We start from the raw sequence: 25,535 nt of genomic DNA, 5'->3' as shown, positions 1-25,535 counted from the left end.
TGAGAAAAACGTCTCCAGAAGTAGGAAGATTAAAGGTAAATTAGAAAAAATACAAAAAAAAATTTCATCTAGGACCAAATTTTAATTAAAATAAGGTCTACAAAGAATATAGAGAAAACAGAAGAGTAAATAATTAAAGTAAGAGGTTTTGCTCAAAGCTAAAGGACACATGTTTTCAGATTGTAAAGCTCCATTGAGTGTTCAACCCAATGGGAAAAAAATTCCTAAACACATAACTGTGAACTTCAGAACAGCAAGGAGAAAACAAAGATCCTAAAAGGATCCAGAATAGCAGTGAGAGAAAGAAATTTCAATAGACTTAGCAGTAACACTGAATATTAGAAAACAATAAAGCAATATCTAGAAGTTTCAAAGAAAAAAATAGTTTTCAACCTAGAATTCTATATCCAAACTATCATCAAGATCATGGAAAGAATGGACACTTTCAACCAGCCAGAAATTTTTAAAAGTTTATCTCCTATGAACCCATTCTTGGACTGAAGGATGTCATTCAGCAAAATGTGAAGATGGAGCATCCAGGAAAAAGTAGAGACATGCCAAGAAAACAAAGAAATAAAGTTGCAGGATGTCAGCTATGCAACGGTCTACAAAGCAACTAGTCCGGATCAAAGTACAATGCCAGAAGTCTCCAGGAGGAAGCTTTCAGGAAAAGGAAAGAACTCAACGGCTATTAAGGCAAATACTGAGAAAAAAAGGAAAGACAGTTAAGAAACCCCAGGGGAAAAGCTGTACTCATAGTACAATACTGAATACTTGGCTCTGCTGTGAAAATACTTATATAGTCAGCGCATGAATTTTATTGGTTCATTTTCAACTTTTAGATTCAACCTGAAGTCAAAACATATTTATTAATTATGGTTACAGAACAATATAAATGTTATTAATATTAAATATGTGAAAGTACTGCTAAGAAACCAAGAGGGAGAAGTATAAGAAAGGTGAAAGGAAAACGCATTGGTTCACATTCTTAACTTAGAAAAGTGTTAACAGGATGAGAAGTAAGGAAAGTTTCCAAAGTAACAGAGAACCTGACATGAAATTTGAGGGAATACAGAGAAGTAACTTGAATGAAATCTTCATTTATTGTTTATATTTGGATAATGTCTATAACCTAGATAAATTGGGGTTTTAAGAGATATGGAAGTAATTACTGAAGAAAGAGTTTAGTAACTTTGAAGTGCTTTTTGCAGGAAACATTAAGGAAAGGGGACGGTAGAGGACATTGCTTTTTATTGTAAGTTCTTGTGACCTATTTGATTTTTTTAAAACCATGAGCAGAAATTATTTTTATGAAAGCCATTTTTACTTTAAGTTCCAGGATACATGTGCAGAACATGCAGGTTTGTCACGTAGGTATATGTGTGCCATGGTGACTTGCTGCACCTGTTGACTCGTCCTCTAAGTTCCCTTCCCTCACCCTCCAATCCCCAACAGGCCCTGGTGTGTATTGGTCCCCTCCCTGTGTCCAGTGTTCTCAGGGTTAAACTCCCACTTATGAGTGAGAATAAAAGCATATATATTTTTGACAATGCAGATTTTGGAAACATATTAGTACATTGTTCTATACTGCAATTATGTATTCAGGGCCTTTAAAAAAAAGTAGAATGTTTCTCTTTCACATAATTAACACTATTAACAGAGTTTTTGTTTTGTTCTTTGTAATAATGTGACTTTTTTCTTGTTGCCAAACTATCATTTTTCGCTCTATCAGCAGTCTCTAGTTGTTGCCCTTTTGCCTTGTATGCCATAGGCTTAGAAACAGAAATAAGTTTTTAATACTATAAAACAAGAATAGTTCTTTTATAAGGACCCAAAGAATTCTCCAAGGAGCAGATTACATGAGCATCTATGTTTACTTCCAAATATACAATTATGGGGGGAGGTCAACATTTATCAAGCATACACAATGCTAAACACTCAAGGTATTCCCGTCTAATTCTTAAAAATAATGGAGTAGAATTGGTATTATCATTTTACAGAGGGAAAAAGAGAAAAGTAACTCACCTATGGCCAGAGGACCCAATGGAGGGCAGAGTTATAATTCAAATGTATGCCTTTCTTTTTTCACCATGACATGCTGTACCTGGTCTTTCTGCCAGGATAACATCGGCTTCCTCAGAGGAAGTACCCTCAAAAAGTCCTGAAGCATGTTTTTATTTTCCACAGTGCCTAGCACATAGTGACAGCAAGAGTAGTTAAGTGCACAGGGAGGCTCTCTATTCCTATGCTCATAATGAGGCTTTAGGTAATGCTAAGAACAATAAAGGTACAAGGAAGTTACTTCTTATTCCAGGTGAGAAAAGACCAAAGTCAAGTAGACGCCCAATTACATGTAGGCACCTGAATCCATGAGCTGAATCACAAAACAAAAAACCTCAAAAGACACAATGACGAATGCACTGGAACTATACATAATACTGAGATAAGCAGCCAATATCCTCTCCAAAATGAAATTTTATGAATGAATTTAATATAAAATGTAATAAAAATTAGGATCTTCCCTATTCAGTTATTAACAGGTTAAAAATGAGAAGTTTATTCTACTGCTTTCATTTTTGTAAAAATTCTTCAGTGTAAATGGAATTGGGTCAGTGGGGATGCTACATTGTTTGGAGGCTTAAAAGCCTGGTTTGACCTGCCTATAAAAGTACAACACTGGCTAGCCAATCACTATAACTTCTATTGTTCTACTAACTTGTTAGACTAGGCCCCACAATTCTGACTCACTAGCTTAAGTAACACGGGAATTGTTGTAATGAAGATTCACATCTACAATAAAGGAGAAAACAATTACAGCAAGAACCTATTATTAGGAGTGTTTATACTTGTTATTCAACTTAATGCTCAGAACAATCCTCTAATGTCAGCTAGCATTATCCCCAGTTCATTGGAAAGAAAACTGAGGCTAGTAAGCAGCAGAGTTAGGGTTCAATGCTGGGGTAGTCTGAAGACTCCCTGTTCCCACATGCCTCCAAGACATAGCTACACAGAACTTCAACCATGGCTTGCTTATGGAGTAGTAGTTTCAAAACGTATTCTAAACAACACCAGTTCAGTTAAAGGTTCTGCAGTCAAGTAAGTTGAGGTATATAACAGCCTCTCTGGAGATTTCAGAATGCATTTTTAGCCCATAAGAGGTAATTAAAAAAAAAAAATCCTACCATCTAGAAACAAACCTCCTTGTGGTTTAATACCTACAAAAATGCTTTAGAGCCAGTGGTCCATGTATCAGATGCTCTACATAAAACACTTTGGGATTCAATGTTGTAGACTCTAGAGCAGTGATTCTTAGTAATTTTGGCCTCAGGATCCCTTATACATGCTTTAAAAAAACTATTGAAAACCCCTTTAAGTTTTTGTTTTTGTGGGTTATATTTATTAATATTACCATATGAGAATTTAAAATGGGAAATAAAAAACGTATCCATAAATTCATGTGAAACAATAATCCTATCACATATAACATAGTTTTATACAAATAACTGTTTTCCAAAAATTAAAAAAAAAACTAACTGAGAAGAATGTATTATTTCACAAATGTGCTAATTTCCTTAATGTCTAGCTTAGTTAAGGTTCTCATATCTGCCTTTGTATTCAATTTATTGTGATATGCTGCTTGTTTAAAGTGTAGAGGAAAATTCACACTTCACACAGATTCATGCTGGAAAAGGAGTATTTAGACAGCTTTTTAGGTAATTTTGATAATTATTCTTTGACACTACATCAAAATTCAACAAGTGGCAGTTACTTAAAGGTTAGCTTCAATGTAAAATCCAACACCACATCAACAAACTTTTCTAAATGTGACATATTTTGCTTATAAAATATTTTAAATATCACATTTGTTAATATCACCACTGATCTCACCAGAAAAGTCATTAAGTATTGGGAAGTATCTGTACATGGTAGCAGATACTTGTTCTTTAAAATTATAATTTTCATTGGAAAGCTTGAATTTTATCATTAGCTACAAAGAGCATCAGTTGTTTACCTTAAACTGCAGTCCCACTTCCTTCATTTTCAAGAAACTATCTGCCCAATACCTAAGTCAGCTATTCTTTCAAGAAAAATGATGTTCATGAAAAAAGTGGTTACTTTAGCTCTCAACATAAACAATAATATAAGTACCTCTCAAGATAGGCATTATGGAACCAAAGTGGTTTATGCACACTTAGCATTTTATGACACAAGTATTAAAAAGATGTATGCGGCCGGGCGCGGTGGCTCACGCCTGTAATCCCAGCACTTTGGGAGGCCGAGGCGGGTGGATCACGAGGTCAAGAGATCGAGACCATCCTGGTCAACATGGTGAAACCCCGTCTCTACTAATACAAAAAATTAGCTGGGCATGGTGGCACGTGCCTGTAATCCCAGCTACTCAGGAGGCTGAGGCAGGAGAATTGCCTGAACCCAGGAGGCAGAGGTTGCGGTGAGCCGAGATCGTGCCATTGCACTCCAGCCTGAGTAACAAGAGTGAAACTCTGTCTCAAAAAAAAAAACAAAAAGATGTATGCTTAGGGTCAAGTTTTTAAAAAATCAGTAATTTTTATTGCTACTCAAAGGGCACTCTTAAGTGAAACTACTTGGCAGTCCAGTATACAATACTAGCACAGTCTGGTACTACTTCCACAAATTCTGCCATGTTCATGAACTCCTTGCACCATTACGTATTTAGTATTTTTTCTTTAAATGAGATGCTTTAGATTAATAAACTTATTCTAAAAGAAACTTTGTATGATGTATAAATGGAAAATTCTATTTCACTTGAAATAGAGATCAAAAAAATAATATATTCAATGAAAACAAAACTGTAATTTCAGCCAAATACTACTGTCTGCTAATGTGCTTACAGCCACATCACAGCCTACCTGTCCTTTATTAAAAGAAGAGAGCAAATAATATGAGAACAGTGTTTAAAAAAAAATCTACTAGTTCCAAGCTGAAACTTTCTCCATAAATAATCAGATGTGAAAAACAACAAAAAAGAGAACAGCTTCTTCACTACGTGCATTCACGTCTTGTTGGGTACACATCTCACACTTGGGGAACAAAACATAAGGCTGCTCTACTGCCTCTCCTTGATTTAAGTATGCAGCCATATCTGCAGTCTTTCATGTATTCTCAATATTGTATAGAATGTGTTAACACTGAGTGGCAGACTGGTTATTATACTTAGTAGCATTATAAAAACATCTCATCAAAATCTTCTCCTCTTAAGTACTAACATACAATGTTGAAAATATATACCTGGCCCTAGGACCAAAACAAAATTTTAACATACAACTCTTTTCCTCGAGAACTTTCTGTTCTAGCTGCAAAAAACACACAATTTATGATATAAAGCTGTAATTTTTTTGTTTTTTGAGATAGGTCTCACTCTGTCTCCCAGATCTGTCTTCCAGGCTGGAGTGCAGTGGCACGATCTTGGCTCACTGCATCCTCAACCTCCTGGGTTCAAGCAATCCTCCTGCCTTAGCCTCCTGAGTAGCTAACAGGCACGCGCCACTGCACCCAGCCAATTTTTGTATTTTTTTTTTGGTAGAGAGAGGGGTCTCACTATGTTGCTGAGACTGGTCTCAAACTCCTGGGCTCAAGTGATCCTCCTGCCTCAGCTTCCCAAAGTGCTGGGATTACAGGCGTGGGCCACTGTACCCAGCAAGGCTGTAATATTAAGCATCAAAATAGCTGGGAATCTGAGCACAAGTTTTGCCATTACATAAAACTGAATTTGAATCCTAGCTCATGTTGCACATGTAGCCTCTCTGGAGCTTCAGGTTTCTCAGTTGAAAAACTGAAATAATACCTATCTCTAAATGTAAAGTTAAATATATGTCAAATAGCTCGATGCCTGGCCAATTGTAGGTACTATATAATTAGCACTTGGCCACTATAAGAATTAAAGAGAGGTTACTGTGGGTTAGGATTTTTTTTTTAGTAAGTACCTAATCTCTAGACCTTAAAGAATGGGCAGGTTTTTGATCAGTCAAAACAAAAGAGGCCATCCAATTCAGGGTGTCAACTGGGCAATGCAAGGACTACAGTGGTGGCTAAGTGGTACGCTGGAGCTAGATGGTGAAGGCTCTAAATGCCACGTTCATTTTCACTGAACACTACTAAAGAGTATCATATAATTTTTAATTCACTAATCTATTCTTTAGTAATTACAGAAAAGCTTGTTAAGATTTAGGAGGCCACTACAGTAGTTTATCAACAAGGCATTCAGAGCTGGGATAAGAGCAACACTAAGAACAGAAAAGAATGATTGGCTAAGACCTTTCAAAGAGAAACTGGAAAACTTTGTAAGTTAGATAAATGGAAAGGATGAGTCAAAGTTAACTCCAAACAAGACAGCAGGAAGACAATCAGGCTGTTAAAGACAATATTTCAGCACCGTGATGAACAAGAAGAGACAATATCCACCAAGAAGTGATTCATTGCCAATTGCAAGGAAAGTGATTCATTGCCAATTGCAAGGAAAGTGATATAACAAAATAAGACCTAAGAAAAGGTCACTGGATTTGGTGATTAGAATAAAAATGAACTTTAAGAATATCTTTTTTTTAAAAAAAGGGGAGATATAAAAGTTAAATTACACCAAGCACAGTGGCTCATGCCTAAAATCCCAGCAATTTGGGAGGCCAAGGCAGGCAGATTGCTTTTCAGTGGAGGAGTTCGAGGCCAGCCTGGCCAACATGGCGAAACCCTGTCTCTAATAAAAACACCAGAAGAAGGCTGGGTGTGGTGGTACACACCTGTAGTCCCAGCTACTCAAGAGGCTGAAGTGGGAGGATCACTTGAGCTCAGGGGATAGAGCTGCAGTGAGCCAAGATCATGTGCCACTGCACTCCAGCTTGCATGACAGAGAAAGACCCTATCTCAAAAGATAAATAAGCAAATAAAAATAAAAGTCAGATTACTAGTGCTTAAAGAGAATAGGCCAGGGTACAGGCAGTGGAGAAGAAATCAGGTCATTTGTTATTTGGCAGTAAAAGGAAAGAGAAAATAGGAAGGCAGCTAGATGGGTGTGCAAGGTCAAATGAATAACACCAGAAGCAAAAAGGAAAAACCATGATGCAATACATTTAGTAACTATGACAATTCCCTTTTTGCCATTTGTTAGGTGCTAGTGAGAAACATTACATTTGGATCCACTCCAGAATCAAATCTTAGAGGGAAATGTACTTAGGGAAGTAAAAGATTTCTATCTCTCAGGGTTCTAAACTGTGGATAGTAAACAGAAAATCTAACCATAAGCTCCCTTCTGCCAGCCATTAAATCTTCAGTGTTCTGAATGAAGGCAGAGAATACAGTGGGCCATTAGCTTTCAAAGGTTTAAGATCCGCAGTTTCTACTATTCCTATGAGATAATGACAAGTGGTACGATCTGTAATTCTGACGTGGCATGTCTCAGTGCCTGTGCTAGGGAATGTGTGAAATCCTGTGAGTGCCAACCCAGCACCCTCATTTCTAAATTGACTGTGGGCCTCCACTTGCAGCCAGGCACACTGGAACTCTGTAGAAGTTGTGCTTTGTTAAATTTTATGAAAAAGAGTATATGCTATAGTGCCAAGGCATCCAGATTTTACCATAATTTATTTTTTTTTTAGTTGCCAATAAATTCCCAGTTTTTAAAAATTTTCTTACAATTACTCTGCTATATATTTTAAAAGTGGGGGTAGATAAGGTAAAAAGATCCTGAAAGGGAGGAAGGGGAAAGCAGCAATGTCTTGTCAGCAAAACAGCAAAGTCAGAGCTCAGAGAATTCTGTGCTATTGTTCCTGTTCTTACTGCCTCCTTCTCTTCTCATGCCCAGAATGTTGATTGGGGTGGAGAGAGAGTACTCATAATGCTAGGCAGTGGAACATCCAAGGCTTTAAGCTTCACTACCCCCACTTTTCACTTCCCTGAGTGAGGAGCCCAGAACTGCCTTCTTAAGTCATCATCCCAATCACATCTATGAATGCACAGCAAAGCAGGGCTAAGCAAATGGCTTGCCCTAAAAAGTTGCCTATGTTTTCTAAACATCTATTATGTGTTTTTGCTGTTCTGCACATCATGAAAGGAAAGAATCCTGAGTTTTATTCACAACTCGCTTATAATATTGCTGGGATATAGATATACTAGAGAAGAAGCCAAGCAATGGCATAAACATGCCAAGCAATAGCATAAATGAACAAAAATCAATACGGTGCAAAACACATATAAAAGGACAGGCAGGAAGGAAATTAATCTCAGTGAGAGTGAAGTTGTTCAAATGAATTTCCAAAACCTACAAAAGTCAATTAAGCCATGTTTTGAAAAGGGGGGGAGGAATAAGCATGGAAGTAAGGAGAGACTCCTGCAGATGAGGGAAGTAACATGATGAAAAAGAACAGATAAAGAACAAGTAAGCTGTGTGAGAAACAGAAAAACAGATTTGCTGGGATGGAACACAAAGTTCCTACTAGGAGAAGAATCAGCAAGAAGCCAGTGACATGTAGCAGTGGGTTGGTAGAAGCTTTTAGGGCTGGTTAGGTACGACCACTCAGATTTGAAATGCTCTCTGTATCACCAGAGTTAACTAAATTAAACGAGAAACTCCACTGACCTGTTTTCTTATTTAAATAACATGCCTGTCTACCACTACTTGCTCACTGTCAAGTTCAACAATGGAAAATTATGCCTCTGCAGGGCAGAGAAACTCATGAATTTACTACTAAAGTCCATGATACCACTAAAAAAAATAAAATAAAATAAAAAAGAGAACAGCCTTGATCTAACAATTCCTTAAAGTTATTAGCATGCAGCTGGGCATGGTGGCTCACGCCTGTAACTCAGCACCTTTGGAGGTCGACGCAGGCGGATCCCCTGAGGTTGAGAGTTTGAGACCAGCCTGACCAATATGGAGAAACCCTGCCTCTACTAAAAACAGAAAATTAGCCAGGCGTGGTGGTACATGCCTGTAATCCCAGCTACTCGGTAGGCTGAGGTAGGAGAATAGCTTGAACCAGGGAGGCAAGGTTGCCGTGAATCTGCGATGAGCCGAGATCATGCCACTGCACTCCATCCAGCCTGGGCAACAAGAGCAAAACTCCATCTCAAAAAAAAAAAAAAGTTATTAGCATGCATGGTCGGTGTATTTGACTAGTGTCACCTGACCAACTTTAAAAGTATTAACGAGAATATTCAGTCTAATTGAAAGCACTGCGCAATCTGGTCTCAGAGTTTCTCTACTATTCAAAAAAACTCATTAATTTATCATTTGGAATTTTTTAACTGGTATGATAAAATGAAGAGGCTAGGCTAGGATCCATCAGTGTTAAAACTTGCCCTTAAGTTGTTTGCCACCTATCAAAGGAAACACATACACAGGAAGAATAACTTAAAGTACAGATTGTATACAAGTACAAACATACAGAACACTGTTGGAAGACTACAGAAGGAGGGGTTATCTGGTTGAGATGATCAGGAAAAAGTTCAAGTAGGATGTCAAACTAAAAAACAAAAAAACATACGGTATTTTATGTGAAAGTTTAAAAATTATTTCAAAGACCTTTCTAATTCCATGAAAGATGATACAACATTCTAGAGATATAACTTGATGATTCACATTTAGATAAGTAAGCCTTTGATAAAAATTATAAAGGAAACCAAAGGACTGTAAAATGAATTAGTCTGTAAATATCTTAATATAGAAAAGAATTCATCATAGGAAGGATTAGTTCTGGATCCCAAGAATAAAATACAGTAAGTTTAATAAACCCTGAGCAATAATGTAGAGACTGTAAAACAAAATTCTACTGGGAATCGGTCAAAGTCTGAATATAAACATTGTTGAAGGCGTAATACACAAGCTTCTCAGAAAGTAATCTGACTTTCACTCTTAAGCCTCCATGAAACAGAGTGTAGTAGTTAAAAGCAGGACTATTTAAATCCCAGCTCTACCACTTACTAGCTGTGAAATCTTAGAAAAGTTACTTATCTTGTGTCATTTTAAAAATAGGGATAATAAACTGTATCCACTGTATCAGCCACAAACAATGCTGATACAGTAGGCACTATATCAGCATTAATTATCACTATCATTTGAATTGGCTGGCAATGTATATTAAGGTTAGAGATAAGCAAACATATTTTTGGGGGAAAAAAGATAAATCATGTTCAATCATTCAACAAATATTCACTACTGACAATGTGCCAGGAACACAGTCATGAACCAGACAGGTACAGTGACCCCTGCTAGATTCTTGGAGCTTAGAAGATTCGGTTTTCCAGTAGGGCAGGAACCGTGTCTTCACTCATCTCTGAATACTCAGTGCCCTTCATGCATACCCTGTGGCACAGCAGGTGTTTAATGGTGTTTGTTGAATTAATTAAAGGTCTAATTAGAGGACAGTAAATTGAAAACAAATTCTGACTATATGGAGAACAGGAATTCAATGGGACCATCCCCTTAACAAATGGTACAGCAATGCCACAGGATAACTAAATCTCAAGGAATCTGTCTATAAATCATCAAGAATCTACCAATTCTTGAGTATCATAAGAACACACATTTTCCTATTAATGAAATAGAGATAACAATATCTGGCACACTCATTACCAGAATTAAATGAGATTCTGTGTTAAATGCAAATCACAAAGCTGCAATGAGATGCTGATGTCAAGAGGTAGGCTAGATTCTTCAGCTCCTAGGCTCACTCCTCAGCTACATACAATTACTATGTGTCCAGGTGTTTAGGGGTTGCTCCTACAAATAGCTAAAACCTCTTACATTAAATGTGCAAATGTGTTTTGGGTTTAAAATGTAAGGTGTCTTTGGGGTTTAACATGCAAGATTCAAGTCTTTAGAGGCTGGCCTAATTTCAGGTGAAGAGATATTGTATTTCCACACCCACAAGTCCTTCCTAACAGTTTCAAGAAAAGTTTCAGAAAACTCCTGGGGTCTGAAGTGAAAACAGAAACCTAAATCTCTGGGACAATTTTAGAGTTAATTTAGTATTAACTCTGAAAGGACATTTCAAATATGAAGAAGTTAAAGCTGGACGTGGTGGTTCACACCTGTAATCCTCACTTGAGTCCAGGAGTTTAACAGCTAAAAAATACAAAAATTAGCTGGGCATGTGGTATGTGCCTATAATCCTAGCTACTTGGGGAAGCTGAGGTGAGAGTATCCCTTGAGCCTGGGAGGTCGAGGCTGCAGTGAGCAGTAATCATGCCATGCCACTGCACTCCAGGCTGGGTGACAGAGTAAGATCCTGTCTCGAAAAAAAAAAAAAAAAAAAAAATTTAAGCTTGCATTCCTGATTTTTAGTGTATGGCCTCTTTCAGGAACCACCAAGTCTGCACATGCTTCTAAAGCCACACAGCTGCCACTCTCAAACTTTCAAATGCCCACCTAACTCTGCTGCCCAGAAGGAATGAACATGGCATCACATGGCACATCTAAAATCCACCACATTATCTTCTCCCCAAACCCCTCACCCTGCCCTCTGCTTCTTTATTTCCATGTTAATGGCATCACCATTCTGCAGGCTCAAAACCTCAGAATCATTCTTTGAGTCCTCTAGTGGTAAACTTCACTTCAAGAGAGCAAACCCTCAAATTAATTATCCAGTAAAAGGACAAAACAAAAGGCTTACTGACAGAATCAAAGGGTTGGTTGGGAAAGCATTATCAAGTTCACACAACAAGAACAACAAAAAGGTATAAAGCTAGGTTTGAAGAAAAACAGACAATTTTCTCTAGTACTAAAGCCAAGATTCTACGAATTCTGAGTTTTCTCATATACAGTAGAGCTTGAGTGAGTGAAACTTACTTGATCACCTTCTAAAAACCAGGCACTATCAGTTTGGTATTATTAAAACTTCAGAAATGGCTGAGGCAGGTGGATTGTCTGAGGTCAGGAGTTCGAGACCAGCCTGGCCAACGTGGCGAAACCGTATCTCTACTAAAAAATATAAAAATTAGCGGGGTGCGGTGGCAGGCGCCTGTAATCCCAGCTACTTGGGAGGCTGAGTGAGGAGAATCGCTTGAACCCGGGAAGCGGAGATTGCAGTGAGCCGAGATTGCGCCATTGCACTCCAGCCTAGGAAACAGAGCAAGACTCTGTCTCAAAAAAAAAAAACTACTTCAAAAATGATACTAGCTTCAGTTTACAGCTGCGGAACTCAAGAGAGGTTAAGTACATGCAAAGGGTGAGAAATTAGTACATACCAACTGGAGATTCAAAATCTGGAGCTGTCATATTCTAGTCTATGCTATTTTGACTAAACTCAATACTTGCTGACACAGAAAATTACTAGGGTGTTGTAATTACTTCTCTATGGAATATAATGAAGTGCTTTAGAAAAAAATATGCATTCTTCTAAATCAGTTATTAATAATATACAGTATCAATAAACACTCTGAAGACAAACCTCTGATCCTTCTAGTCACAAATGAGACACCAAGAAAAACTAGTATACTCTTAAGTTTCTAGACAATGATTTCTTGTTTCAAGGATATAGCTATTTCTATTTCCACATGTCACATTTTATATAACCCATGGGCAAAAAGCAGCAATAATCACTCTATACAACTGTTTTTTTTTGTTTTCGTCAAAGGAACATGCTATTATAATTGTAAAAACTGGCCCAATATCTAGCTACTTATGCAAACCCAGATTGACTACAGCTATTTCAAAATACAAAGACACCAAATCAATCCCTTTAAGTAACATGAGAATAGCCCACAAAAAGATTTATGATAGTGACAGTGATTATTCCAGTGGACAAAGCAACCCAAAATAGTCCTGTAGACTGAAAACGCTATTTCATTAAAATTATTATTTGTCAGGCATGACCACTTCAAACTCGCATTATTTTCTGAGGTATTATATTTCTGTAATTTCCCATAATGTTAATCAAGATATCTGAGTTAAGTGTACATAAATTCAGCATACCACCCAAGGTCAGTAGATGGAAACTGGTCTTCATTCTAAATCATATTATTTTTAGCCCCTTCTAAGGTCAACAAATAATGTACTTGTAAAATAAGTTAACACATATAAGGTATGCAGAGCAGCCCCCTTCACATAGAACAGTGAATAAACGTTAGCCTGACGCTTCATGTAAATATAGTCAGTTCTAATAGTCAGTTCTAATGAATCTTGGAAAAGGAGATCTAGGAATCTCCTCTACACATAAAAATCTATCAGTATATCATCTTTCAAAACTTAAGTTCCTTATCAAATGCCAGATTACATTATGTTGAAGTTTTGTAATTAAAATTGTATAAGCAGTACACAGGCCATTCTGCACCACTCTCAACCTTTACATTCTCCAAGATGACTATTTTATAATTTTAATTTGTAGCTCTGAGGTATAATTTATACAACATAAAATTCAACCATGGTACATGAACAATTCATTGAGTTTTAAGAAAATTATAGAGTGTATAGAGCACTATCACTACAATCTAATTTCAGAATTTTTTCTATGACCCAAGTATTTTCCTCCAGACCTGTTGCTCTTGCTCTGGCCTCAGGCATCCACTAGTCTGCTATATCTCTACAGTCCATATAAATGTAACCACACAATACATACTCTTTTGTATTTGGCTTGACTGTTAGTATGTTGTTATTACAGATAAGGTCTTGCTGTGTCACCCAGGCTGGACTGCAGTGGCATGAGCCCAGCTCACTGCGGCCTCAAACACCTGGGCTTAAGATATCCTCTTTCCTCAGCCTTCCAAGAGTAGCTGGAACTGTATGCGGGTGCCATCACACTCAGCTAATTTTATTAATTAATTTTTGAGATGGGGTCTTGCTATGTTGCCCAGAGCCATGTTTTTGACATTGATGTTTGTTATAACATTTATCACTAATTTGTTCCTTTTTACTGCAGAACAGTATTCCATATTTTATGTATTCAAACACCATTTGATGGATATTTGAATTGTTTTCCAGTTTTTGACTATTATGAATAATGCTAACAGACATGTACATACCATTCTTTATTTGTACATGTATTTTCATTTCTCTTGGGCAGATTCCTAAAAGTGGAAATACCAAATTTATGCTTAACTTTTTGTAATTTTTTTTTTGTCTTTTTAGTAGAGACGAGGTTTCACCATTTGGGCCAGGCTGGTCTCAAACTCCTGACCTCGTGATCCACCCACCTCGGCCTTCCAAAGAGCTGGGATTACAGGCGTGAGTCAACTCGCCCTAACTTTTTAAGAAAAAGCCAAACTGCTTTCCATAGTGGCTGTGCCATTTACATTCCCGAGAGAAGTGCCTAAGGGTTCCAGTTTCTCAACAATATAAATACTAGGTATTGTCAGTCTTTTAAAATATAGCCATTCTGGTCAGTGTGTGATAGTATATCACTGTGATTTAATTTGCATTTCCCTAATAACTAATGATGTTGACATCTTTTCATATAGCTTATTGGTCATTCTTATTATTGTATTTGGTGAAATACCTATTTAACCGCTTAAGCCTAAGAATGAGCTTTTACCTATTCTTAATGTTTTTTCCCTTTATAAGTAAGTGTAAGATTTTTAAAATGTATTCTAAAGACCTTTACGATGTTAATAATATGAAAATATTTCTCCCCAGTCCGTGGCTTTTCTTTTCACACTTTCTTAAGTATCCTCTGAAGTGTAAAAGTTTTTAAAATGTTTAATAAAGTCCAATTACTTCTTTCTTTTCTTTTTTTTTTTTTTTTTGAGACATAGTCTCGCTCTGCTGCCCAGGCTGGAGTCCATTGGTGCAATGTCAGGTCTCTCTGACCTCTGCCTCCCAGGCTTAGGCCACCCTCCTGCCTCAGCCTCCCGAGTAGCTGGAACTACAGGTGCACACCACCACACACAGCTAATTTATTTCATCTTTTTTATAGGCAGGGGTCTCCCTATGTTGCCCAGACTGGTTTCAAACTCCTGGGCTCAAGTGATCTGCCCGCCTCGACCTCACAAAGTGCTAGGAATACAGGCATAAGTCACTGTGCCTATCCCTGTTTTGTAGTTTTTAATATAAAAATCTTGGTGACTCTTAAGTTTATTCCTAAGTATGTTAAGCCTCTTTGAAGCTTATGTGAATGTACTTTTTCTTACTTTCATATTAAGATTTTTATGTCACTACTAAACTGTTAATCTTGCCTCAGTCTGTAGGAAAAAATAAAAGCCATTAGCCCAGAACATCCTCCCACTAAATCTATATTCTGCTCACTAAATCTATATTCCTACTTGCCTCTGTAACCATGTTCTTTATTCGCTACTGTTAAAACTGTTAAATCAAAGGATTCTGTGCAGTCAGGATCCTGACCATTCCTGCTTTCTCAAGGACTTCTTATCTCCCTTCCTTATCTTAGCAATCCTAACAACTAAAATCATTTTGCAGAATTTCTCACACTCAAAAAGAAAGAAATGAAATATTTTCTTTACATTCCCATATACCTCTAGCTTCCACACTGTACTATTCCCCTTCATAGGCAAAATTCTTTACAAGCTATCTGTATACCCTATCTCTCGTTCCTCAGCCACCGTTTATCCCTCAAACCACTCAAATCTGGCATCCATCTACACTAGTCCATGAAACTGGCTCACTGAAGTTACTAATAAACTCCAGGCTGCCAAATCCAATGGCCACATTCCTGCCTACATCTTCTCAGCCCCTCAGTGAAACTCAATACAGTTGACTACCCCCGCCTTGAAATACTTGCATTATTTGGCATCTAGAACATAATACTGTACATTACACATTCCCAATTTGTACTACCCTGGCTGTTGGCTTCTTAGCCTTCTTCCAAGAGGCCTTCCAGTTTACCCAACTTGAGAAATGTTCAGCATTTCTAAGGATTCCAATTCTAGCCAATCTTTCTTTCTTCTTTATAATCTCTTCTTCAATTATTTCATTCATTTTCATTACCTTAAATATCACTAATATAGTGATAATCTTCAAACTGACATCTCTAAGCCAAGTATCTCTGAATCCCTCAAGACTTATAGATCTCTCTAACAGGCCTACCCGACAACCTCACAGGCTTCTGAGAACTAAGATAGACAAAAGGTGAAGAAATTCCTGAATTCACCCTTACCCCTCCCACCGAAACAACATCCCCAAAATTCATTCCTCTCTCAACCATCCAATAGTGGCAACTTCCAGCAACATCCTTGAGTTCTTTCCCCTCCCTTACATTCCATATCCGACCCATTACTATGCCTTCCTATTTCTACCACCTCAAAACATTCTCAGATACGTCCACTGCTCTCAATCCTACTGCCACCTTGCTAATCTAAACCGCTGCTGTCTCCTGCCTTGACTGCTGTATACTCACTGGCCTATCTCTTCTATTTGCCCCCAGTATTCTTTTTGCTGATATATCATTCAGAGTGATCTTTAAAAATATAATTCAGGTGATGCTACACCCTCAAATAAAAACTTTTAGTATATTTCCACTAAAATCCAAATTCCTTATCACTGAGTACAAGGGCCCGCCTTATGCAGTCCCTGCTATTCTCCCCTCTTGTCCATTTTTCAGTTCCTTAAACACACTGCACTCTTCACAGCCTCAGGCCCTTCCCAGTTCTCTCTATATGAAACATCTTATTCCTCCCCTACCCCCATCCAGGCCTCCTCTAGGTCCCCATTACCTCTTCACCCAATAATTCTCTATTATGGTACACAGTTCTTTTCCTTTCTCTTTCTTTTTTGGAGATTCACTCTGTGGCCCAGGCTAGAGTATAGTGGCACTACTATGTCTCAATGCAGCCTCGATTTCCCAGGCTCAAGTGATCCTCCTGCCTCTCGAGTAGCTGAGACTACGAGTGTGGGCCACCATGCCTGGCCAGATCTTTCTGACACTGGCACAAGTCAGAGAAGATGTCTTGATCCTTCACCACTGCATATATATCCCCAATACAAAGAACAGCCACAAGGAAGTCTTTGTTGAAAGTATTTAAAACTAATTTAAGACAGAGAAATGTTTAGCATTTCACAGGTCAGCCTGCTCTTCCTTAAAACTGAATTAATGTAGAAGTCCATAAGATAGGCTTGACTCAATTAGGGGAAGGCTAGAAACCACAAATTAAGTGCAAAATTCTGTGGAATGATGTTTTCTTAGCAGATGTCCAGTATGTGCACCAGAATCTCAAAGGAATCAACAACCCAAAAGAGACAGACTAATAAATTCTTCATTATTTAATGAGATAGACCCCAAATTCAATACATGGCTAATTCTTGAAACAAAATGGAGAAGAAATGTTATTTTTAATTTTAAAGAGCCTTAGTCTTAGAATTTATCAAATCTCAATGAAATGTGGTATATGGTTTAACTTCCATTAGACAAATCTCTTACACAGAGAGAAAAGATGAGTGAAGATGCATCTGTAATAGAAAAGGTTACAGAAAATAAAACATATATAAGAGAAAACATCAGAAATGACCAGTCTTATCACCCATTTCAAATTCTCATGGCCTTGAAGAACTAAGCACCCATGGATTTATGACCTTTTCATCAGTTTCCTCTTGTATCTATCTCTTCTTTATGTTCCTCAAAGAATGTAAAATACTCTAGTTCCAGTGTCAAGATAGTGGAGCAATTAATCACAAGACTGTGCTACTTTTTAAGGGGTATGGCTGGAATAGATTAGCCACTCCTACACAAAGATACTCTCATTCGAGTCAGAAATCATGAAAACCCAATCCCATAGCAAAACCAGACATTCTGTGATTTGTTCAGGGTCACAAAGTTAGCGAACGCCAGGACTGAAACTTGCCTCCCACAGTTAGTGCTCTTCATACCAGCTTCTCGTGCTCTCGTGTCACTCCATCAAATGTTTGGCATGAATTCCCAATATACTAAAACTCTAACTCTGGGCTATTGATTAAAAAACCAAATAAACAAAATGACTAAAACTAACATAAGAAACTCAAGAAGACAGAAATTTTAAAAGTAAATAAATAGGACACTACAGAAAGACATTAACTGTGACTTCTTTCACAAACAGTATCTTTTTCAACTGTGTATAGATAAGTGATTAAGGCAAGATTATTTCTGTAGTTCATTACAATTATTTTAGTGATTCAGAAATCACAATAAAAACCACTACTCCAGAATAACAAACCTGAGATTCATTAAGTTTATAACTTTCAACACACAAATGAGCTCTGCTCTCCTATTTTTAAACTTATCACTAATGCCAGATCTTGTAATTGATTTAAACAAGTTTTGAGAGAAAAACAAAATGCTTTGTTTCACTGTTGTTGCTTTTCCTCATTAAATTTATGTGTGTTATTCAAATATTTTACCAAGATATTGCTCAACACAAATGATCTAAAGATTTTCAGCTTCATTAATAAGGTGCATTGCTTACAAACATCAATGAAAGAACAGTTAGTACTAGAACTTTTTATTAACCTATTATGCATTCAAAGTCTGTATGAAGTGTTAAGAGATTTCCCCAAACAGAAATATCTGTTTGGTGAAAGCTAAGAAAACATTCTGATTCGTGTGGTAAGAGTATATCTTTCCTAATCTTCAAAAAATAAAATAAACTGCTTCGCGAAGAGCTGACTATTAAGCCACAACACTGAATATTTTCTTGCTCAGCAGATAGCAAAATTCCTCGTGATTAAATCCTAGGAGCCAGATTTTTCTCCCCCTCGTCTTGTTCTTATGTGGCATGGAGAAAATTTTACAAAGCATCCACTCCTTCACTTTGTCTATTGACATTCTGTCTTCAAAAACAAACAAACTCAGAATAGATTTTCCTCTGCTATTCCAAAGCAAGAGTAATGGAACACACCTTAAAATCTGACAGTTGTAATAAAGAAAAATTGTATCTGTGTGTGCCCTGGATACCAACTACAAGAAATCTCCCTCTTTCTCTGAAGTGGCTGTGTTTCAAGACATCATCATACATTAAACTACTTACTATGCAAAGAAGGAAGTTGATACATAACTCAAAATCAAATATTCTAAAATCCCTACTGTTCATAAGACCTATGGGCAAGTCAAAATCAGACCAATTAAATTTTATTCCTCTCCTTGCCCCAAACTACACAAACAGTGAAGTGAAGGTAAGAGCTGGGACATGAATAATGGTATGGGAGAGATACGAACTATTCACAAATAAATTATTTAACTTCTCTGCTATCAAGATCTTAGTTAATAAACAAGAATGATACCCACTTCACAAGGTTGTTGCAAGGATCAAATGAGTTCTTCCATAAAAATGATTTGCCTTGTCAAAGGAACATAATAGGCTAGTCGATAAACGCCAGCTCCTTCCTCGTTCGGCTCTGGGCTCAGTATTCTTTGTTCTTTATGGTCATTCTCCCAGATTACTCAGTCCCCTCATTAACTTTTATTAACAAACACTAAAAATTACTGTACCAACCAAGGTGCTGATATGTATGCGCATGCTTAGTCTATGTGACACTGTCTCCTGTCCCTAAACACTTAGGTGAGCAAAACAGAGGAATAGACTCTGAACACCTAAACCTGAACTGTTGTAAGAACCAGCAGTCAGGGTGGATAAATCTCCACCCACTTCCAACTATCTCCAAGAGATTTGAACTGCCATCTAAAAATGCCAGAAACCAAACTCATCATTGTCTCTTTAAAAAAGTAAGCCCTCGGGCCAGGCACGGTGGCTCATACCTGCAATCCCAGCACTTTGGGAGGCCGAGGTGGGCAGATCGAAAAGTCAGGAGATTGAGACTATCCTGGCCAACATGGTAAAACTCCATCTCTACTTAAAATACAAAAATTAGTCACCTGTGGTGGTGGGCACCTGTAGTCCCAGCTACTCAGGAGGCTGAGGCAGGAGAATGGCTTGAACCCGGGAGGCAGAGGCTGCAGTGAGCTGAGATCACAACACTGCACTCCAACCTGGGCACTCCAACCTGGGTGACAGAGTGAGACTGTCTCAAAAAAACAAAAAGTAAGTCCTCTTTCTGCCCCTTTTCTAATTGTGAGTGGTGTCCAATGGCGAGTAATCCTTACCTTATTATACTCTCACCAAAACACTGCCAAGTAACCCAGGCCTATCAAGTTTACCTTCATAATTTCTACCATCTCTCTTTTTTTGGGGCGGGGGGGGCAGGCGGAGAACCAGAGTCTTGCTCTGTCGCCCAGGATGGAGTGCAGTGGCATGATCTCGGCTCACTGCAACTTCCTCCTCCCAGGTTCTAATTGATTCTCTTGTCTCAGCCTCCAGAGTAGCTGAGATTACAGGCATGTGCCATCACACCCAACCCATATCTAATTTTTTGTCCCACTGCCACCACTATAGTCCAGGTTAGGGTTTCTCAGTCTCAGCACTATTGACATCTTGGGCACATAATTCTTGTGGAGGTTGTCCTGTGCACTGCAGGGTGTTTAGCATTTCTGGCCTCTACTCACTAGATGCCAGTAGAATCGCTCTCTCCCCTCTGGTTATGACAACCAAAAATGTCTCTAGACACTGCCAAATGCCCCTTCCCCATTGTCACCCTCATTTCCATGTTTTAGTATCACTGGCCTAGTTTCTCACTTCATATCTGCCATACAAAATCAGCCCCCAAGTTAAGTCTACAGTTTTATTCCTCTAACTCCTGTGGCCCTGACAAAGGACTCCTAACGCACTGCCTTATGAGTCGTTTCTCTGAAATCTACTACTCCCTTTTACCTTCATAATTAGTTCAAAGCTCTCCATCCAACCTTGATAATCTGGCCACAATTAAACATTATTCCACAAAGCACCTGATACAGTGGCTACCCAGCAATCCTTCAGTAACATATTCAGTCTCTCCCTTTCTGTTCTACTGCTGTCACCCTGGTTGGATGTCCATGACCTAGTATCCAATCCAGATCACTCAATGAGTCTCCTTCCCTACCCTCTCCGCCACTCAAACATTTTTCAATGGGTCTCCATTGCCTGCTGAAATATCTTATCTGCTGCCCTTCTTCAGGTCTTTCCTAATATAGCCTCTTTCTAATTCTATGTTCCGTTATCCTGAAAACACTAGTCCTTGAGAAGTCTCCTACACTTTCTACTTTTTTCTCTGCTTGGAAGCCGTCATAATTCCACTCCCCTCACTCCACCCTAATTTAAAGTCCATTTCAATTAAGTCAAAAAGCCTTTCTTGGTCACACCTCTTTTGTATTTACATAACACTTGGCACTTCTCCTATGGCATACAATCTACCTTATGATATATATGAGTACTCCTATAATTGACACAAGATCCTTAAGAGCTTCTTACTCCTCTTCTGATGCCTGCAATGCCTAGCCCAGTGTTAAGCAGAGAATGCAGCATTAGATATGAGTTGCCTCAAATGTTTCCCGCTGAGAAAGCAATAGAGGACTGTGTTTTCAGACAATCCCAAACTGCCTTAAGGGAATTAAGCACATATTCTCCTTTTGTCTCTTATTTGTATATCTTAGACCAATTTTAAAGTAAATTGCCTTTAAGATATCTAAATTGGCTGTTATCCCAGCATTTTGGGAGGCCAAGGCGGGCAGATTACTTAAGGTGGGGAGGTAGACCAGCCTGACCAACATGAAGAAACCCTGTCTCTACTAAAAATACAAAATTAGCCGGGCGTAGTGGTGGGTGCCTGTAATCCCAGGTACTCAGGAGGCTGAGGCAGTAGAATCGCTTGAACCCAGGAAGCAGAGGTTGCAGTGAGCTGAGATCACGCCATTGCACTCCAGCCTGAGCAACAAGAGTGAAACTCCATGTCAAAAAAAAAAAAAAGATACCTAGATTGCTATTTAGTATACATTACTGTAAGAGTTCTGTTTCTGGGAGTTCCAGCAGTTTCTAACTTGTAACTAAACCCTGAATATTTAAGCTCTTTATGCCAAAAGACAATAGAAATTTATTTTTTGAATGTTAGTAAAATTGAGGAAAACATAAAAATAACTTGCATTGGATTAAACATGTTTCAAGTAAGGATTCATTAATGCTAATGTGTCTGTCCTAAAAATTACATTTAAAGTGCTAAAGTCTTCTTGTATCATTAAAAAGATTTAGTCAGTTTTATTTCAACTCTTTCTCATCTCAAAGACAAACCAAAATAGAACAGAGAAGACTTTTCCTTAATTTTATTTAGATCCTAACTTGAAGGTATGTTTTGTTACTTCTTCAAAAGGAGCAAAAAGAGTATCACTAATGAGCATGTTCTGACCAGATCTTTTAAGTCCTACCCCAAAGCTATATACGAGGCAGCCCACACCACCAGCACCCTTCTTTAGCAGGCTACAAACTCTGTTTTATATGTCCCAGAGCTAAGAATGGTTTCACATTTTTGTGTTTTGTAAACACAAAAACAAAGAAAAATATGCAACAGAGAGCATATACGGCCAGCAAAGCCTGAAATATTTACTATCTGTCTCTTTTCAACAGGATGAATTTGGGACTCCTCGCTGCCCTTCACTGGCACATAAGACACCCACCTTTTCCTCCCAAGGTTTTAAAAAAGCAATATAAAACACAAGAACGTGTAAAAAGATTGAACTCGTTCAACTCAGTCATAGTTAATGCAGATGTAACTTCTAACAGGCCCATGTGTGGACATTTTCATATTCACAGAATTCTTGTTAGAAGAAACTTGCCTTCATTCTGTAGATGAACATACTTATGCTTGAAGAGGGAAAGTGCCTGATCCCAAGTGACACTGCTGGTTAACAGCAGAGCAGGGTCAAGGATTCAGCCCTCAAAACCCTGGTCCAATGCTCTGCAATCCACTGCATACGCTGTTACATGTGCCTTTAAGTTTTGCAGATGTGGATAACTAGCTTGGATCAGTATAAAAGATGAAAGGGACCTCTTCCCAATACGCTGTTTAGATAGACTCCTACTAGCAGCTATGAATCATTAAACAGAGTAGCATTAATGCTCACCACACATATGAGGTAAGAACTTCTAGGAAGTCTTCTGTTTTAAAAGAAGATATGATAAAGAAGGCTTGAAACCGATAGGGCTTGCTCCTCCAGAGCTTCAGATTAGGGCAAACACGCACGTTTGCCTTCCAGCTGTTGAATGCTCATCTCCCAACCCAAATCCACAAGTTCCACAAATGCTTTCGAATGCCCGTTGAAAAACACTGTTCAGTCTCATCTCACACACATGTTCTATAGAAAACTACAAGTTCCTAGGTGCTACCTGTAAAACTACTAACCAGTTCACATTTTTTAAAATCTCCCTACGAATTTTGCTTCCTTTTTTTTTAAAAAAACCTGCTTCTTCGATTCCTAAATCTATAAAACTCACTTTATCGCGTCTTCTCAGTTAATTCAAGAATTAAAAAAAAATTTTTTTTTGCCCATACTGATAATTTCACTACTCTGCAGGATCCCAAGAGCTCTGTGTATACCAGGTTCTAGAATTCATACACATTAACAACGTAAGATCCTTCACGTGAGATAGCTCTTGCAGGGTAGAGCACGGATTCTCAGGGTGGTGGGGGATACCGGCTGAAGCTCCTCAGACCCCCACTACAGGAGCTCCGTCCTCTAAGGGCGACCCCCTCTCCCTCGCCCGCGGCGCGAGTCCAGGCCGCCCCGGCACCTGCGGCCCCGGCCCGCAACAGGGACCCCGAGGAACCAGCCCCGCGCCGGGCACCAAGGAGTCGGCGCCCACTCCCACTCCCACTCCCGGAAGCCGGCCACTGATGGCCTGAGCCGCCCGCCGACCCCGGACGAGGCGTTACCTGGAGGACCACGTCGTTGGGCAGCTGCGCGGCCCGGAACAGCTCCAGTACCCGCCCGTTGACCACCACCTTCTTGGTGCTCTCAATGTCGCAGTAGGAGAAGAGATCTGAATAGTATTTCTGCTCCGCATCGCTCAGCGTTAAGCCTTCCATCTTCGCCTCCGGCTCACGGCCGCCCCGCCCCGCATGCACTACCAGGGGCCCGGCCCCAGGACCCTGGGCCGGCGGGGGCTGTGCGTGGCCCGGCCTCCTCCTCGCTTCCCGAAGCCGTCGGTCCCGGCCTCACACGCGCCAGGTGCGCCCGAGCAACAGGGCCCAGAGGTCGCGAGGAGAGGGCCCCGCTGAGCTCCGCGCGCCGCCGCCTGCGAGGCCCGGCGCAGTCCTGGGGTCCGCGCACAGCGCGGCGGCGGCTGTAGCTCCGGCTCCGGCCCCGGCCCCGGCGGCGGCCGCGGAGAGGGTGGAGAAAGAGGCGGGGGCTGCGGAGGCGCGAGGCACTGGCGGACTCCGCCCCCGCCGCGGGTTCGAGTCTCCCCGGCTCCCCGCCGAGTCCCCCAGACTTCCCGCCTCAGCTTCCCCTTCTGTACACGCCTCGTGAGCGGCAGCGCTTCCCGGAAAGTTGTGGGGCTTCGAACCTAAAGTTTCGGAGGCTCTAGGCTAAGCGTGGCCACCGCTCCGCCTCCTTCCGCCGCCATTTACAGCGCCCCGGCCCGGCCCCGACGCGCCCGCACCAACAGTGACAGCGGCGGCCGCGCTCCAGACCCGGATGTGAGGCCGGGAGGAGAGAGCGCGAGAGGGAGAGAGAAACACCCACCGGGCTGGCTTGGCCGCTCCCGGGAGAGGGAGGGGGCCGCAGCGCCCCCTGGTGGCCGGCGCCCGACGGCGGGATGACCGCGCCACCCTCTGCGCGAAGACCGGGGCAGCAAGACCCCCGGAAAGCGGGGTGCAGCGGAGAACAGCCAGTAGCTCACTAAGACCGAGATAACTTAGATACATACGAGTTGCAGTTTTTATGTTTCGCAGCTTCTGGTCCTAAGCGTCTAAAATAAATATTGGATTGAAAGGGGAGGCTTGTTCAGGTTATTACCATTCTATCTGTACCTTTTTGGTGTCAGGTATAACTGAAGGTAAATGCAGTATTTCCATCCGCTCTGGAGGACTCTGGACATCCAGTCTATCCGGGAACCCTCCATGCAGAGACACCAACTTTAAGGCTTCATCTCATTCGTGCTTCAAGCCACTATTTACCTGAGACACAAAATTCGCTGAGTAGAGGGGAAAACTGGCAAAGTTGTCCACTTTGTTCACAAAGTCATTCTGGTCACGAAACTTAACACTATACTTTTTTTTTTTTTTTTTTTTGAGACGGAGTCTCGCTCTGTCGCCAGGCTGGAGTGCAGTGGCACGATCTCAGCTCACTGCAACCTCCGCCTCCCAGGTTCAAGCGATTCTCCTACTTAGCCTCCCGCGTAGCTGGGACTATAGGCGTCCGCCACCACGCCTGGCTAATTTTTTGTATTTTTTAGTAAAGACTGAGTTTCACCGTATTAGCCAGAATGGTCTCCATCTCCTGACCTCGTGATTCGCCCACCTCAGACTCCCAGAGTGCTGGGATTACAGGCGAGAGAGACCGCGCCCGGGCAATACTATACACTTATATCATCAACTCTATCAACTCATGTAGGCCCGGGCTGCCCACAGGGGCTGCCATCCCTTATTTCCTCCTTTATGAAAATCATGGAGTGGTGCTCTTTTAATCTATACTTGTCTCAGAGAGGGGGTTCTTAAGCTATTTCAAGTAGAATATCTTCGCCGGGCGCGGTGGCTCACGCCTGTAATTCCAGCACTTTAGGAGTCT

General features: G+C 40.0%; 1 protein-coding gene across 8 annotated transcripts in view; it reads right to left on the bottom strand.

The window, feature by feature from the left end:
* The window catches only part of REPS1 (RALBP1 associated Eps domain containing 1), a 77,205-nt gene extending 52,787 nt beyond the window's left edge, over positions 1-24,418 (bottom strand). For 4 of the 8 annotated variants that reach the window (XM_012474463.3, XM_012474465.3, XM_012474468.3 and 1 more), the window contains exon 1: positions 23,681-24,418. In XM_012474463.3, the coding sequence (XP_012329886.2) occupies positions 23,681-23,833 (153 nt within the window). In that variant the 5' untranslated portion in view covers positions 23,834-24,418. The remainder of the gene's footprint in view (positions 1-23,680) is intronic. The other 4 variants (XM_012474470.3, XM_012474464.3, XM_012474469.3 and 1 more) reach the window with 1 other exon arrangement.
* Between the last annotated feature and the right edge of the window lie 1,117 nt (positions 24,419-25,535).

This window comes from Aotus nancymaae, unplaced genomic scaffold, assembly GCF_030222135.1.
Source record: "Aotus nancymaae isolate 86718 unplaced genomic scaffold, 86718_ANA_hifiasm-v0.15.2.pri h1tg000040l, whole genome shotgun sequence".
NCBI lineage: Eukaryota > Metazoa > Chordata > Mammalia > Primates > Aotidae > Aotus > Aotus nancymaae.
Note: the sequence above shows the minus strand (reverse complement) of the source record. Positions and strands in the feature narration are given on the sequence as shown.